Source organism: Oncorhynchus kisutch, linkage group LG12, assembly GCF_002021735.2.
Source record: "Oncorhynchus kisutch isolate 150728-3 linkage group LG12, Okis_V2, whole genome shotgun sequence".
NCBI classification, from domain to species: Eukaryota; Metazoa; Chordata; class Actinopteri; order Salmoniformes; family Salmonidae; genus Oncorhynchus; species Oncorhynchus kisutch.
The window spans coordinates 46,633,695-46,647,524 of NC_034185.2; the positions used below are offsets into that span (position 1 = coordinate 46,633,695).

The following is a 13,830-nucleotide window of genomic DNA, read 5'->3' on the forward strand; positions in this document are numbered from 1 at the left end:
GACACACGCAGGCCACACGCACACACAACACACAAGTGAAGTTCCCTTTAAATCCTCTGATGAAGACATTTTCCACAGAAACTTCATAATATCTCTTCACACTGATTTCGCACAGAGACAGAGTTGTTACAAAATAAATGCCCCTAAATGGTCATCAGTGCGGTAAAGAGTTTGCACCATAACGTGCCCCCCGTTTGAAGGCTGCGGAAACAACCAACATTTCTCACAAAGTGATTGGCTGAAAGGTTGCACTTGTCACTATTTGTTGTCCTGCAGCTGTCATGTTCTATCACTCGGTTAGATGATCCTGTCAGGTCTATGTTCCTGTTTGAAGGTGGTTGGATACTCAACATTATATCAACTGCAGTGGACCAGAGACAGAGCTCATAGAGGTACCAGGTGAAGTCACACATCAGAGCTACGACTGAACTACTTGTCAGTACAGTTGGAATCATACAGTAGATATTACCATTACAAGTCTGTTAGAAAGGTTATCAAACAGTTAGTTAAGATGGATGACTACGTCAACAAAGAGGTTGTTGAAATTGACAAGGTTATTGAAGGAAACCAGAATGGAGCAATGAGGAGAGTGACAACTGAGACACATCCCTCAGGTAAGAACACAGAAATCTCTATCACACAAACACACACACACAGAAGCTTTGGGCCCCCTCTCACCCCACAGAGAGTAAATGAACGACCAAGACATAAAAACACATGACTCAAAAACAGAAAAGTCCCAGTGGAAAAGTTATTATTTTACCCCACATTTAAATATGCAAAGGCATGTATGTTTTCAGTGTATTCAGAGGTTCCGACATGTCATTCTGATACAGTCAATTCCTGAGGACCCCAGGGAAGAGTATCTGCTGCTATCACAACAGCTAAAGGGGATCCTAATAAAATACATAAAATACCACAAGACAGCTGTGAGAAACGATCCTCTTGTAGCTGATCATGTTGAAACTGCACTCTGCTATGTGTCCGTGTGTTTTCACACCAGTGTGTATCTCCCCAGCACCTGACGGTTCAGGGAGAAGACTCTACGGGATGGTTGCTGTAGGCTTTGGGATGCTGTGTGTTCTACAAGTCGCTCTCAACATCTCCCTGCGACTAGTCTGTGAGTGTATGGTTATTTAATCATTACATTATATCAGACTTTGACAACCGATGAATTTTGTTCTGTTTAGCTAAGTGCTTCCTATGTTAGACATGTTTAAATGACTGGCAAACCACATCCAATATATTCTGTCCTCTTTTAGCAGACAGTCTGACTGAAGAGAGAGACCAGCTACCGACCAGTTACAACGACCTGATTATAGAGAGAGACCAGCTCCAGAAGGAGAAAGACTATATGATGGAAAAGTTCTCTAATCCTGGTGAGTTTACCTAACACTCGATCATAACATTAACTCTACATGTTCGATATGCACAGGGCCGTAGCTACATGAGGACATTGAGGTGCTGACCTCAGTAACTGTTTCTAATGACAAAAATGAATAAAATAGATTCTTGATCTGACTGAGTTCTAATCGCTTGTCTTTGAAAACGAGTGGAATCAAGAACATCGGTTTGTTAAGTTTGCCAATGCATCCTGGATTTGCCTTTTAAGCAGCACTTTCACCACTTTCTCAAATGGCTAACTCCTCCCTCTCACAGCACTGGCCGAGGGCCTGAGACGTGAAACGACCTACCTCAGCTCGTAGTCCGCTCAAGTAGACACTAGAGACGCTGCTGACTGTGTTTGCGAGATGCCAGACAAAAGTACATTTTAAAAACCAGCATCTCCTGCCGTGTCTACAGACATCCCCAAACAAATACAAGTTGAATCTCTGAGAATGAGTACAAAACTATTAAATAGTCGCTTATAGATGAGTCAGTCAGTCATGTTTTTTCCGATTACCCTCCACAAACACAGTAACAGAGTCAAAATCACACAGGTATCCATAACATCAATGCGTTACTCTTACAGTCAATACGTCACAAACTCATTGCTATAACACAATGTGAACGAATAGCAGAATTTCCATTCATTTGAAATAAATAAGCAATACATTAGTAGTAATCTGTCATCATGTCTGTAGGATTATGAAGCAGAGACTTCTATTGCAGTGATGTTGAATGGCTCTGGGTAGTATAAGTAAGGTTGAAGGGCTCTGGGTAGTATAAGTAATGTTGAAGGGCTCTGGGTAGTATAAGTAATGTTGAAGGGCTCCGGGTAGTGTAAGTAATGTTGAAGGGCTATGGGTAGTATAAGTAATGTTGAAGGGCTCTGGGTAGTGTAAGTAATGTTGAAGGGCTCTGGGTAGTATAAGTCATGTTGAAGGGTTCTGGGTACTATAAGTAATGTTGAAGGGTTCTGGGTAGTTTAAGTAATGTTGAAGGGCTCTGGGTAGTGGAGTAATGTTGAAGGGATCTGGGTAGTGTAAGTAATGTTGAAGGGCTCTGGGTAGTATAAGTAATGTTGAAGGGCTCTGGGTAGTATAAGTAAGGTTGAGGGGCTCTGGGTAGTATAAGTAATGTTGAAGGGCTCTGGCTAGTATAAGTAATGTTGAAGGGCTCTGGGTAGTATAAGTCATGTTGAAGGGATCTGGGTAGTGTAAGTAATGTTGAAGGGCTCTGGGTAGTATAAGTCATGTTGAAGGGCTCTGGGTAGTATAAGTAATGTTGAAGGGCACTGGGTAGTATAAGTCATGTTGAAGGGATCTGGGTATTGTAAGTAATGTTGAAGGGCTCTGGGGAGTAGAAGTAATGTTGAAGGGCTCTGGGTAGTATAAGTAATGTTGACGGGCTCTGGGTAGTATAAGTAATGTCGAAGGGCTCTGGGTAGTATAAGTAATGTTGAAGGTCTCTGGGTAGTATAAGTCATGTTGAAGGGCTCTGGGTAGTGTATAAGTAATGTTGAAGGGCTCTGGGTAGTGTAAGTAATGTTGAAGGGCTCTGGGTAGTATAAGTCATGTTGAAGGGATCTGGGTAGTATAAGTAAGGTTGAAGGGCTCTGGGTAGTATAAGTAAGGTTGAAGGGCTCTGGGTAGTATAAGTAATGTTGAAGGGCTCTGGGTAGTGTAAGTAATGTTGAAGGGCTCTGGGTAGTGTAGGTAATGTTGAAGGGCTCTGGGTAGTATAAGTCATGTTGACGGGATCTGGGTAGTGTAAGTAATGTTGAAGGGCTCTGGGTAGTATAAGTAATGTTGAAGGGCTCTGGGTAGTATAAGTAATGTTGAAGGGCTCTGGGTAGTGTAAGTAATGTTGAAGGGCTTTGGGTACTATAAGTCATGTTGAAGGGTTCTGGGTACTATAAGTAATGTTGAAGGGCTCTGGGTAGTGTAAGTAATGTTGAAGGGCTCTGGGTAGTATAAGTAATGTTGAAGAGCTCCGGGCAGTATAAGTAATGTTGAAGGGTTCTGGGTAGTATATTTAACGATGAAGGGCTCTGGGTAGTTTAAGTAATGTTGAAGGGCTCTGGGTACTATAATTAATGTTGAAGGGTCCTGGGTAGTATAAGTAACGTTGAAGGGCTCTGGGTAGTGTAAGTAATGTTGAAGGGCTCTGGGTAGTATAAGTAATGTTGAAGACCTCCGTGCAGTATAAGTAATGCTGAAGGGTTCTGGGCACTATAAGTAATGTTGAAGGGTTCTGGGTAGTATAAGTAACATTGAAGGGCTCTGGGTAGTATAAGTAATGTTGAAGGGCTCTGGGTAGTGTAGGTAACGTTGAAGGGCTCTGGGTAGTTAAAGTAATGTTGAAGGGCTCTGGGTAGTATAAGTAATGTTGAAGAGCCCCGGGCAGTATAAGTAATGTTGAAGGGCTCTGGGTAGTATAAGTAATGTTGAAGGGCTCTGGGTACTATAAGTAACGTTGAAGGGCTCTGGGTAGTATACGTAATGTTGAAGGGATCTGGGTAGTATAAGTAATGTTGAAGGGCTCTGGGTAGTGTAAGTAATGTTGAAGGGCACTGGGTAGTATAAGTCATGTTGAAGGGATCTGGGTAGTGTAAGTAATGTTGAAGGGCTCTGGGTAGAATAAGTAATGTTGACGGGCTCTGTGTAGTATAAGTCATGTCGAAGGGCTCTGGGTAGTATAAGTAATGTTGAAGGGCTCTGGGTAGTATAAGTCATGTTGAAGGGCTCTGGGTAGTATAAGTAATGTTGAAGGGCTCTGGGTAGTATAAGTAAGGTTGAGGGGCTCTGGGTAGTATAAGTAATGTTGAAGGGCTCTGGCTAGTATAAGTAATGTTGAAAGGCTCTGGGTAGTATAAGTCATGTTGAAGGGATCTGGGTAGTGTAAGTAATGTTGAAGGGCTCTGGGTAGTATAAGTCATGTTGAAGGGCTCTGGGTACTATAAGTAATGTTGAAGGGTTCTGGGTAGTATAAGTAACGTTGAAGGGCTCTGGGTAGTGTAAGTAATGTTGAAGGGCTCTGGGTAGTATAAGTCATGTTGAAGGGATCTGGGTAGTGTAAGTAATGTTGAAGGGCTCTGGGTAGTATAAGTAATGTTGAAGGGCTCTGGGTAGTGTAAGTAATGTTGAAGGGCTCTGGGTACTATAAGTCATGTTGAAGGGTTCTGGGTACTATAAGTAATGTTGAAGGGTTCTGGGTAGTATAAGTAACGTTGAAGGGATCTGGGTAGTTTAAGTAATGTTGAAGGGCTCCGGGTAGTATAAGTAATGTTGAAGAGCTCCGGGCAGTATAAGTAATGTTGAAGGGCTCTGGGTATTATAAGTAATGTTGAAGGGCTATGGGTAGTATAAGTCATGTTGAAGGGTTCTGGGTACTATAAGTAATGTTGAAGGGTTCTGGGTAGTATAAGTAACGTTGAAGTGCTCTGGGTAGTTTAAGTAAGGTTGAAGGGCTCTGGATAGTATAAGTAACGTTGAAGGGCTCTGGGTAGTTTAAGTAATGTTGAAGGGCTCTGGGTAGTATAAGTAACGTTGAAGGGCTCTGGGTAGTATAAGTAATGTTGAAGGGATCTGGGTAGTATAGGTAATGTTGAAGGGCTCTGGGTAGTGTAAGTAATGTTGAAGGGCAATGGGGTAGTATAAGTAATGTTGAAGGGCTCTGGGTAGTATAAGTCATGTTGAAGGGCTCTGGGTAGTATAAGTCATGTTGAAGGGCTCTGGGTAGTATAAGTAAGGTTGAAGGGTTCTGGGTAGTGTAAGTAATGTTGAAGGGCTCTGGGTAGTGTAAGTAACGTTGAAGGGCTCTGGGTAGTATAAGTAATGTCGAAGGGCTCTGGGTAGTGTAAGTAATGTTGAAGGGATCTGGGTAGTGTAAGTCATGTTGAAGGGCTCTGGGTAGTATAAGTCATGTTGAAGGGCTCTGGGTAGTATAAGTCATGTTGAAGGGCTCCGTGCTATATAAGTAATGTTGAAGGGTTCTGTGTACTATAAGTAATGTTGAAGGGTTCTGGGTAGTATAAGTAACATTGAAGGGCTCTGGGTAGTATAAGTAATGTTGAAGGGCTCTGGGTAGTGTAAGTAATGTTGAAGGGCTCTGGGTAGTATAAGTAATGTTGAAGGGCTCTGGGTAGTATAAGTAACGTTGAAGGGCTCTGGGTAGTATAAGAAATGTTGAAGGGCTCTGGGTAGTATAAGTAATGTTGACGGGCTCTGGGTAGTATAAGTAATGTCGAAGGGCTCTGGGTAGTGTAAGTAATGTTGAAGGGATCTGGGTAGTGTAAGTAATGTTGAAGGGCTCTGGGTAGTATAAGTCACGTTGAAGGGCTCTGGGTAGTATAAGTAAGGTTGAAGGGTTCTGGGTAGTGTAAGTAATGTTGAAGGGCTCTGGGTAGTGTAAGTAACGTTGAAGGGCTCTGGGTAGTATAAGTAAGGTTAAAGGGCTCTGGGTAGTATAAGTAATGTTGAAGGGCTCTGGCTAGTATAAGTAATGTTGAAGGGCTCTGGGTAGTATAAGTCATGTTGAAGGGCTCTGGGTAGTATAAGTAATGTTGAAGGGCTCTGGGTAGTATAAGTAAGGTTGAGGGGCTCTGGGTAGTATAAGTAATGTTGAAGGGCTCTGGCTAGTATAAGTAATGTTGAAAGGCTCTGGGTAGTATAAGTCATGTTGAAGGGATCTGGGTAGTGTAAGTAATGTTGAAGGGCTCTGGGTAGTATAAGTCATGTTGAAGGGCTCTGGGTACTATAAGTAATGTTGAAGGGTTCTGGGTAGTATAAGTAACGTTGAAGGGCTCTGGGTAGTGTAAGTAATGTTGAAGGGCTCTGGGTAGTATAAGTCATGTTGAAGGGATCTGGGTAGTGTAAGTAATGTTGAAGGGCTCTGGGTAGTATAAGTAATGTTGAAGGGCTCTGGGTAGTGTAAGTAATGTTGAAGGGCTCTGGGTACTATAAGTCATGTTGAAGGGTTCTGGGTACTATAAGTAATGTTGAAGGGTTCTGGGTAGTATAAGTAACGTTGAAGGGATCTGGGTAGTTTAAGTAATGTTGAAGGGCTCCGGGTAGTATAAGTAATGTTGAAGAGCTCCGGGCAGTATAAGTAATGTTGAAGGGCTCTGGGTATTATAAGTAATGTTGAAGGGCTATGGGTAGTATACGTCATGTTGAAGGGTTCTGGGTACTATAAGTAATGTTGAAGGGTTCTGGGTAGTATAAGTAACGTTGAAGTGCTCTGGGTAGTTTAAGTAAGGTTGAAGGGCTCTGGATAGTATAAGTAACGTTGAAGGGCTCTGGGTAGTTTAAGTAATGTTGAAGGGCTCTGGGTAGTATAAGTAACGTTGAAGGGCTCTGGGTAGTATAAGTAATGTTGAAGGGATCTGGGTAGTATAGGTAATGTTGAAGGGCTCTGGGTAGTGTAAGTAATGTTGAAGGGCAATGGGGTAGTATAAGTAATGTTGAAGGGCTCTGGGTAGTATAAGTCATGTTGAAGGGCTCTGGGTAGTATAAGTCATGTTGAAGGGCTCTGGGTAGTATAAGTAAGGTTGAAGGGTTCTGGGTAGTGTAAGTAATGTTGAAGGGCTCTGGGTAGTGTAAGTAACGTTGAAGGGCTCTGGGTAGTATAAGTAATGTCGAAGGGCTCTGGGTAGTGTAAGTAATGTTGAAGGGATCTGGGTAGTGTAAGTCATGTTGAAGGGCTCTGGGTAGTATAAGTCATGTTGAAGGGCTCTGGGTAGTATAAGTCATGTTGAAGGGCTCCGTGCTATATAAGTAATGTTGAAGGGTTCTGTGTACTATAAGTAATGTTGAAGGGTTCTGGGTAGTATAAGTAACATTGAAGGGCTCTGGGTAGTATAAGTAATGTTGAAGGGCTCTGGGTAGTGTAAGTAATGTTGAAGGGCTCTGGGTAGTATAAGTAATGTTGAAGGGCTATGGGTAGTATAAGTAACGTTGAAGGGCTCTGGGTAGTGTGAGTAATGTTGAAGGGCACTGGGTAGTATAAGTCATGTTGAAGGGATCTGGGTAGTATAAGTAATGTCGAAGGGCTCTGGGTAGTGTAAGTAATGTTGAAGGGATCTGGGTAGTGTAAGTAATGTTGAAGGGCTCTGGGTAGTGTGAGTAATGTTGAAGGGATCTCGGTAGTGTAAGTAATGTTGAAGGGCTCTGGGTAGTATAAGTAATGCTGAAGGGCCCAGGGTAGTATAAGTAATGTTGAAGGGCTCTGGGTAGTGTAAGTAATGTTGAAGGGATCTGGATAGTGTAAGTAATGTTGAAGAGCTCCGGGTAGTATAAGTAATGTTGAAGGGCTCTGGGTAGTATAAGTAATGTTGAAGAGCTCCGTGCAGTATAAGTAATGTTGAAGGGTTCTGGGTACTATAAGTAATGTTGAAGGGTTCTGGGTAGTATAAGTAACATTGAAGGGCTCTGGGTAGTATAAGTAATGTTGAAGGGCTCTGGGTAGTATAAGTCATGTTGAAGGGATCTGGGTAGTATAAGTAAGGTTGAAGGGCTCTGGGTAGTATAAGTAAGGTTGAAGGGCTCTGGGTAGTATAAGTAATGTTGAAGGGCTCTGGGTAGTATAAGTAATGTTGAAGGGCTCTGGGTAGTATAAGTAAAGTTGAAGGGCTCTGGCTAGTGTAAGTAATGTTGAAGGGCTCTGGGTAGTATACGTAATGTTGAAGGGCTCTGGGTAGTATAAGTCATGTTGAAGGGATCTGGATAGTGTAAGTAATGTTGAAGAGCTCCGGGTAGTATAAGTAATGTTGAAGGGCTCTGGGTAGTATAAGTAATGTTGAAGGGCTCTGGGTAGTATAAGTAATGTTGAAGGGCTCTGGGTAGTGTAAGTAATGTTGAAGGGCTCTGGGTAGTATAAGTCATGTTGAAGGGTTCTGGGTACTATAAGTAATGTTGAATGGTTCTGGGTAGTATAAGTAACATTGAAGGGCTCTGGGTAGTTTAAGTAATGTTGAAGGGCTCTGGGTAGTATAAGTCATGTTGAAGGGATCTGGGTAGTATAAGTAAGGTTGAAGGGCTCTGGGTACTATAAGTAAGGTTGAAGGGCTCTGGGTAGTATAAGTAATGTTGAAGGGCTCTGGGTAGTATAAGTAATGTTGAAGGGCTCTGGGTAGTATAAGTAAAGTTGAAGGGCTCTGGGTAGTATAAGTACGATTGAAGGGCTCTGGGTAGTATAAGTAATGTTGAAGTGCTCTGGGTAGTGTAGGTAATGTTGAAGTGCTCTGGGTAGTGTAAGTAATGTTGAAGGGCTCTGCGTAGTATAAGTAAGGTTGAAGGGCTCTGGGTAGTATAAGTAATGTTGAAGGGCTCTGGGTAGTATAAGTAATGTTGAAGGGCTCTGGGTAGTATAATTAAGGTTGAAGGGCTCTGGGTAGTATAAGTAATGTTGAAGGGCTCTGGGTAGTATAAGTAATGTTGAAGGGCTCTTGCTAGTATAAGTCATGTTGAAGGGCTCTGGGTAGTATAAGTCATGTTGAAGGGCTCTGGGTATTATTACTTAGCCAGCTAGAAGGATGAAGTAAGATGGTAACGTTAAAAGGAGCCCACCTCAACAGGAGCAACAAATAGGCTACTAAGCTCTCATAAGAACTTTGCTTGACAAAGATTAGGCTACTGAGACAGACAGTGATGTGGCACTCAGTGGTGAGGCTGATGGAGGCTGCAATGCATGCAGGAGGAAGCAGAGGAAACAGAGAGAGAGAGGAAGCAAGGCGGAGAGAGGTTAATACAGTGTTTCCCAAACTTAGGGTTGGGGTCCCATGTGGGGTCCCCTGACTAAATCTGTATCAAAGAAGATAGGAACTAAAAGCAAAGAAGATGTGTTTAAATAGGAACATATTCACATGGCCTATCTTCCCCGTAGGCCTACATTTAAATGCACTCAAAATGCTAACAATGCAGGTGTAAAATAGTTACATTTCCTTTATATCACTGGTTGTTCTTCTTATCTCATCACCACGGAGTTTATAGTTTACCTATTACACATCTTTTTAACCACAACATCACTGATATTAATACAGAATCCTTAGTAATATTCAAATTATTCATGTGAATGTGATTACATGATCATCTGTGTGCTCCATTGATATCTGTTTGTGCGGAGCTTGATTAGTAATGCCTAGTAATACAAATCTGAACGCAATGTCATTTGAGAAAAGCCATATCTACGTAAAGAGATGATGAATTACACATTTCAATACTACAACTGACTGAACAGTGACTGACGCTACTTGTCAGTGTAACTCATTTCTCATATTTCTCCCCTTTCCGGGGTATAACATTAATGTTGTATAGCTATTAGGCTGTGTGTTTGTAGATCAACTGAGGTGAAAGAACCTACAGCAGCCAAGGTGATAAAGGCTGGGGTAACTTTTGCTTGTTTTTGTTGTTCTCCAAAAAGCTTTTTTTTTGTTGCATTTTTTAAAATGATATTGAAACTCAATCCCTGGTTACGGCCCTGAACGCGTACTAAAATGCTTTTTTGTATTCTTTCATTAATGAGTGAAGAATAATGAGATGCCAATGAATGTTTTAACTAACCTGTTCTGAAGACTGGAACAAGTTTGAATCCTGTTGGTACTTCGTCTCTTCTGAGAGAAAAACCTGGAGTGAGAGCAGACAGGACTGTGTGGAGAGAGGAGCTGACCTGGTGATCGTAAACAACAGAGAGAAACAGGTGAGAGAGTGGGGGGAGAGAGATAAATACATACAGAGAGAGACATGATAAACATCTTTTGATCAGTGTTCATTTATCTTTCTCAACAACAGAGATTTCTCTTTAGCCTCAACAAGAAATTCTGGATCGGTCTGAGTGACAGAGAGACTGAGGGGTCCTGGAAATGGATTGACGGCACACCACTGAGAACAAGGTGAGAGATTTGACCAGTTGTGATATGGAGACTTTGAAAGCAAATGATATTGCTTCAGATCATCTTCATAAAAACAAATGTTTCCCTTCATAGATGTCATTCAATGAGCTCTATAGATGAATTATAGAAACCAAGCATTATTTTCTTCAAGAAACACTATATATACAGTATGTTTTTTACTTTTTGTTGGTGGCCCACATCTGACAGCGTGTGGCTTTAAAGCTGAAGAAACACAGGCATTATGTATTTTATTTAGGATGATGTTTTACTGACAGTGTGACTGTCTGGTTCTCTGTGTTGTTAACATAGTTACTGGATAATCGGCCAGCCTAATAATGGACGAAGTGTTTCAACCTTACCGGAGGAGGACTGTGTTGAATTACAAAATGGACAAGATCAGCCTGAAAATACATGGAATGATTTAAATTGTTCACAAAAACGTGGCTGGATTTGTGAGTTGTGTAACAATAACCTACTGTAACAACTACCCATCCACCATCTCCCCTTCTCTATCTCTCTCTCTGACTCTCCCTCTCTCATTCTGTCTCCATCCCTACTCATTTATGTTCTTTTCATTCTGAATATATGAATCAAATTCCCATTTACAGTACTTCCTGGGATGCATTAGTAGCTTCCTGTCTTCAGTAGTTACATGATGGACACATCAGACACAGACAATGATTGAGACACAACAACACTAAAAGTAAACAGCTGCATTAGAACAGATAGAAGGGACCAGTATGATGTTGTTAAGTCAGTACAGTCGACTGCTGATAGTTGCAGATCAGATAAGTGTGAGACCTGGGTTCAAATACAACTTGAAATCTTTCAAAAGCTTTGAGTGTTTGCTTTAGCCTGCCTTCAGAGCCAGGTGGGTACTGGGGCTTTTCTGTTGCAACAGAAGTATTTTAAATGGTTCATACAGAGAGTCATTCTGGCAGTTCTCCTTAGACACTGGATCCAGAGGGGTGAATTCATGATTTTTCGCTGTGCTCATTTCTATAATGTTGATGCCTTGATTTATTGGGTCTCGTCGTCTCCGGATTCACAGACACCCAAATATCCCCTATGTATATTTTGAAATGGCCTGTTGATTAACGAGACAAACTCTTTATCTTATTATTTTGTGCTATATTTAGCCATTTTCCCTGGAACAAGTTATTATACAATTATACGAATTCATGATTTTTCACTGTGCTCGTATCTATCAAATGTAATCCAAGTTTATATGTCACGTGCGCCGAATACAACAGGTGTATACAACCTTACAGTGAAATGCTTACTTACAGGCTCAAAAACGGTGTAAGGTGAACAATAGGTAAGTAAACAACAGTAAAAAGACAGGCTATATACAGTAGCGAGCCAATATAAGTAGCGAGGCTACATACAGACACCGGTTAGTCAGGCCTATCAGGCTGATTGAGGTAGTATGTACATGTTGATATGGTAATGGTGACTATGCATATATGATGAACAGAGAGTAGCAGTAGCGTAAAAGAGGGGTTGGTGGGTGGTGGGTTGCGGGACTCAATGCAGATAGCCCGGTTAGCCATTGTGCGGGAGCACTGGTTGGTCGGCCCAATTGAGGTAGTATGTACATGAATGTATAGTTAAAGTGACTATGGATATATGATAAACAGAGAGTAGCAGCAGTGTAAAAAGAGGGTTTGGGGGGTTGGGGGGGGCACACAATGCAAATTGCCCGGGTAGCCATTTGATTACCAGTTCAGGAGTCTTATGGCTTGGGGGTAAAAGTTGTTGTGAAGCCTTGTTGTCCTAGACTTGGCACTCCGGTACCGCTTGCCATGCGGTAGTAGAGAGACAGTCTATGACTAGGGTGGCTGGGGTCTTTGACAATTTTTAGGGCTTTCCTCTGACACCGCCTGATGTAAAGGTCCTGGATGACAGGCAGCTTAGCCCCAGTGATGTATTTGGCCGTATGCACTACCCTCTGTAGTGCCTTGCGATCAGAGGCAGAGCAATTGCTGTACCAGGCAGTGATGCAACCAGTCAGGATGCTCTTAATGTTGCAGCTGTAGAACCTTTTGAGGATCTCAGAACCCATGCCAAATCTTTTTAGTTTCCTGAGAGGGAATAGGCTTTGTCGTGCCCTCTTCACAACTGTCTTGGTGTGTTTGGACCATTCTAGTTTGTTGTTGATGTGGACACCGAAGAACTTGAAGCTCTCAACCTGCTCCACTACAGCCCCACCGATGACAATGGGGGCTTGCTCGGTCCTCCTTTTCCTGTAGTCCACAGTCCATCTCCTTAGTCTTGGCTACGTTGAGGTATAGGTTGTTATTCTGGCACCACACGGCCAGGTCTCTGACCTCATCCATATAGGCTGTCTCGTCATTGTCTGTGATCAGGCCTACCACTGTTGTGTCATCTGCAAAACTTAATGATGGTGTTGGAGTTGTACCTGGCTGTGCAGTCATGGGTGAACAGGGAGTACAGGAGGGGACTGAGCATGCACCCCTGGGGAGCTCCAGTGTTGAGGATTAGCGTGGCAGATGTGTTTCTACCTGCCCTCACCACCTGGGGGTGGCCCGTCAGGAAGTCCAGGATCCGGTTGCAGAGGGAGGTGTTTAGTCCCAGGATCCTTAGCTTAGTGATGAGCTTTGAGGGTACTATGGTGTTGAACGCTGAGCTGTTGTCAATGAATAGCATTCTCACATAAGTGTCCCTTTTGTCCAGGTGGGAAAGGGCAGTGTGGAGTGCAATAGAGATTGCATCATCTGTGGATCTGTTTGGGCGGTATGCAAATTGGAGTGTGTCTAGTTATTCTGGGATAATGGTGTTGATGTGAGCCATTACCAACCTTTCAAAGTGCTTCATGGCTACGGACGTGAGTGCTACGGGTCTGCAGTCATTTAGGCAGGTTGCCTTTGTGTTCTTGTGTACAGGGACTATGGTGGTCTGCTTGAAACATGTTGGTATTACAGACGTAATCAGGGACATGTTGAACATGTCAGTGAAGACACCTGCCAGTTGGTCAGCATATGCCCGGAGTACACGTCATGGTAATCCGTCTGGCCCCGCAGCCTTGTGTATGTTGTCCTGTTTAAAGTTCTTACTCACATCGGCTACGGAGAGCGTGATCACACAGTCATCCGTAACAGCTGATGCTCTCATGCATGCCTCAGTGTTGCTTGCCTCGAAGCAAGCATAGAAGTGATTTAGCTCGTCTGGTAGGCTCGTGTCACTGGGCAGCTCGCAGCTGTGCTTCCCTTTGTAGTCTGTAATAGTTTGCAAGCCCTGCCACATAAGACGAGCATCGGAGACGGTGTAGTATTATTCAATCTTAGCCCTGTATTGACGCTTGCCTGTTTGATGGTTCGTCGCAGGGCATAGCAGGATTTCTTGTAAGCTTCCGGGTTAGAGTCCCGCACCTTGAAAGCGGCAGCTCTACCCTTTAAATCAGTGCGAATGTTGCCTGTAATCCATGGCTTCTGGTAGGGGTATGTACGTACAGTGACTGTGGGGACGACGTCCTCGATGCACTTATTGATAAAGCCAGTGACTGATGTGGTGTACTCCTCAATGCCATCGGAAGA

General features: G+C 42.9%; 1 protein-coding gene across 3 annotated transcripts; it reads left to right on the top strand.

Moving 5' to 3' along the window:
• The first annotated feature begins 242 nt into the window (after positions 1-242).
• Positions 243-11,541, top strand: LOC109901066 (CD209 antigen-like protein E). Of its 3 annotated transcripts, none has more exons than XM_031837625.1 (6): positions 243-614; positions 1,019-1,126; positions 1,266-1,379; positions 9,956-10,080; positions 10,173-10,273; positions 10,583-11,541. In XM_031837625.1, exons 1-6 carry the CDS (start codon positions 512-514, stop codon positions 10,752-10,754), a joined length of 723 nt encoding a protein of 240 aa, XP_031693485.1. In that variant the 5' UTR covers positions 243-511; the 3' UTR covers positions 10,755-11,541. The 3 variants fall into 3 exon arrangements, with proteins under 3 accessions (XP_031693485.1, XP_031693486.1, XP_031693487.1); XM_031837626.1 differs by having other exon boundaries at positions 1,019-1,120; positions 1,263-1,379; XM_031837627.1 differs by having other exon boundaries at positions 1,019-1,120.
• Positions 11,542-13,830: the final 2,289 nt, after the last annotated feature.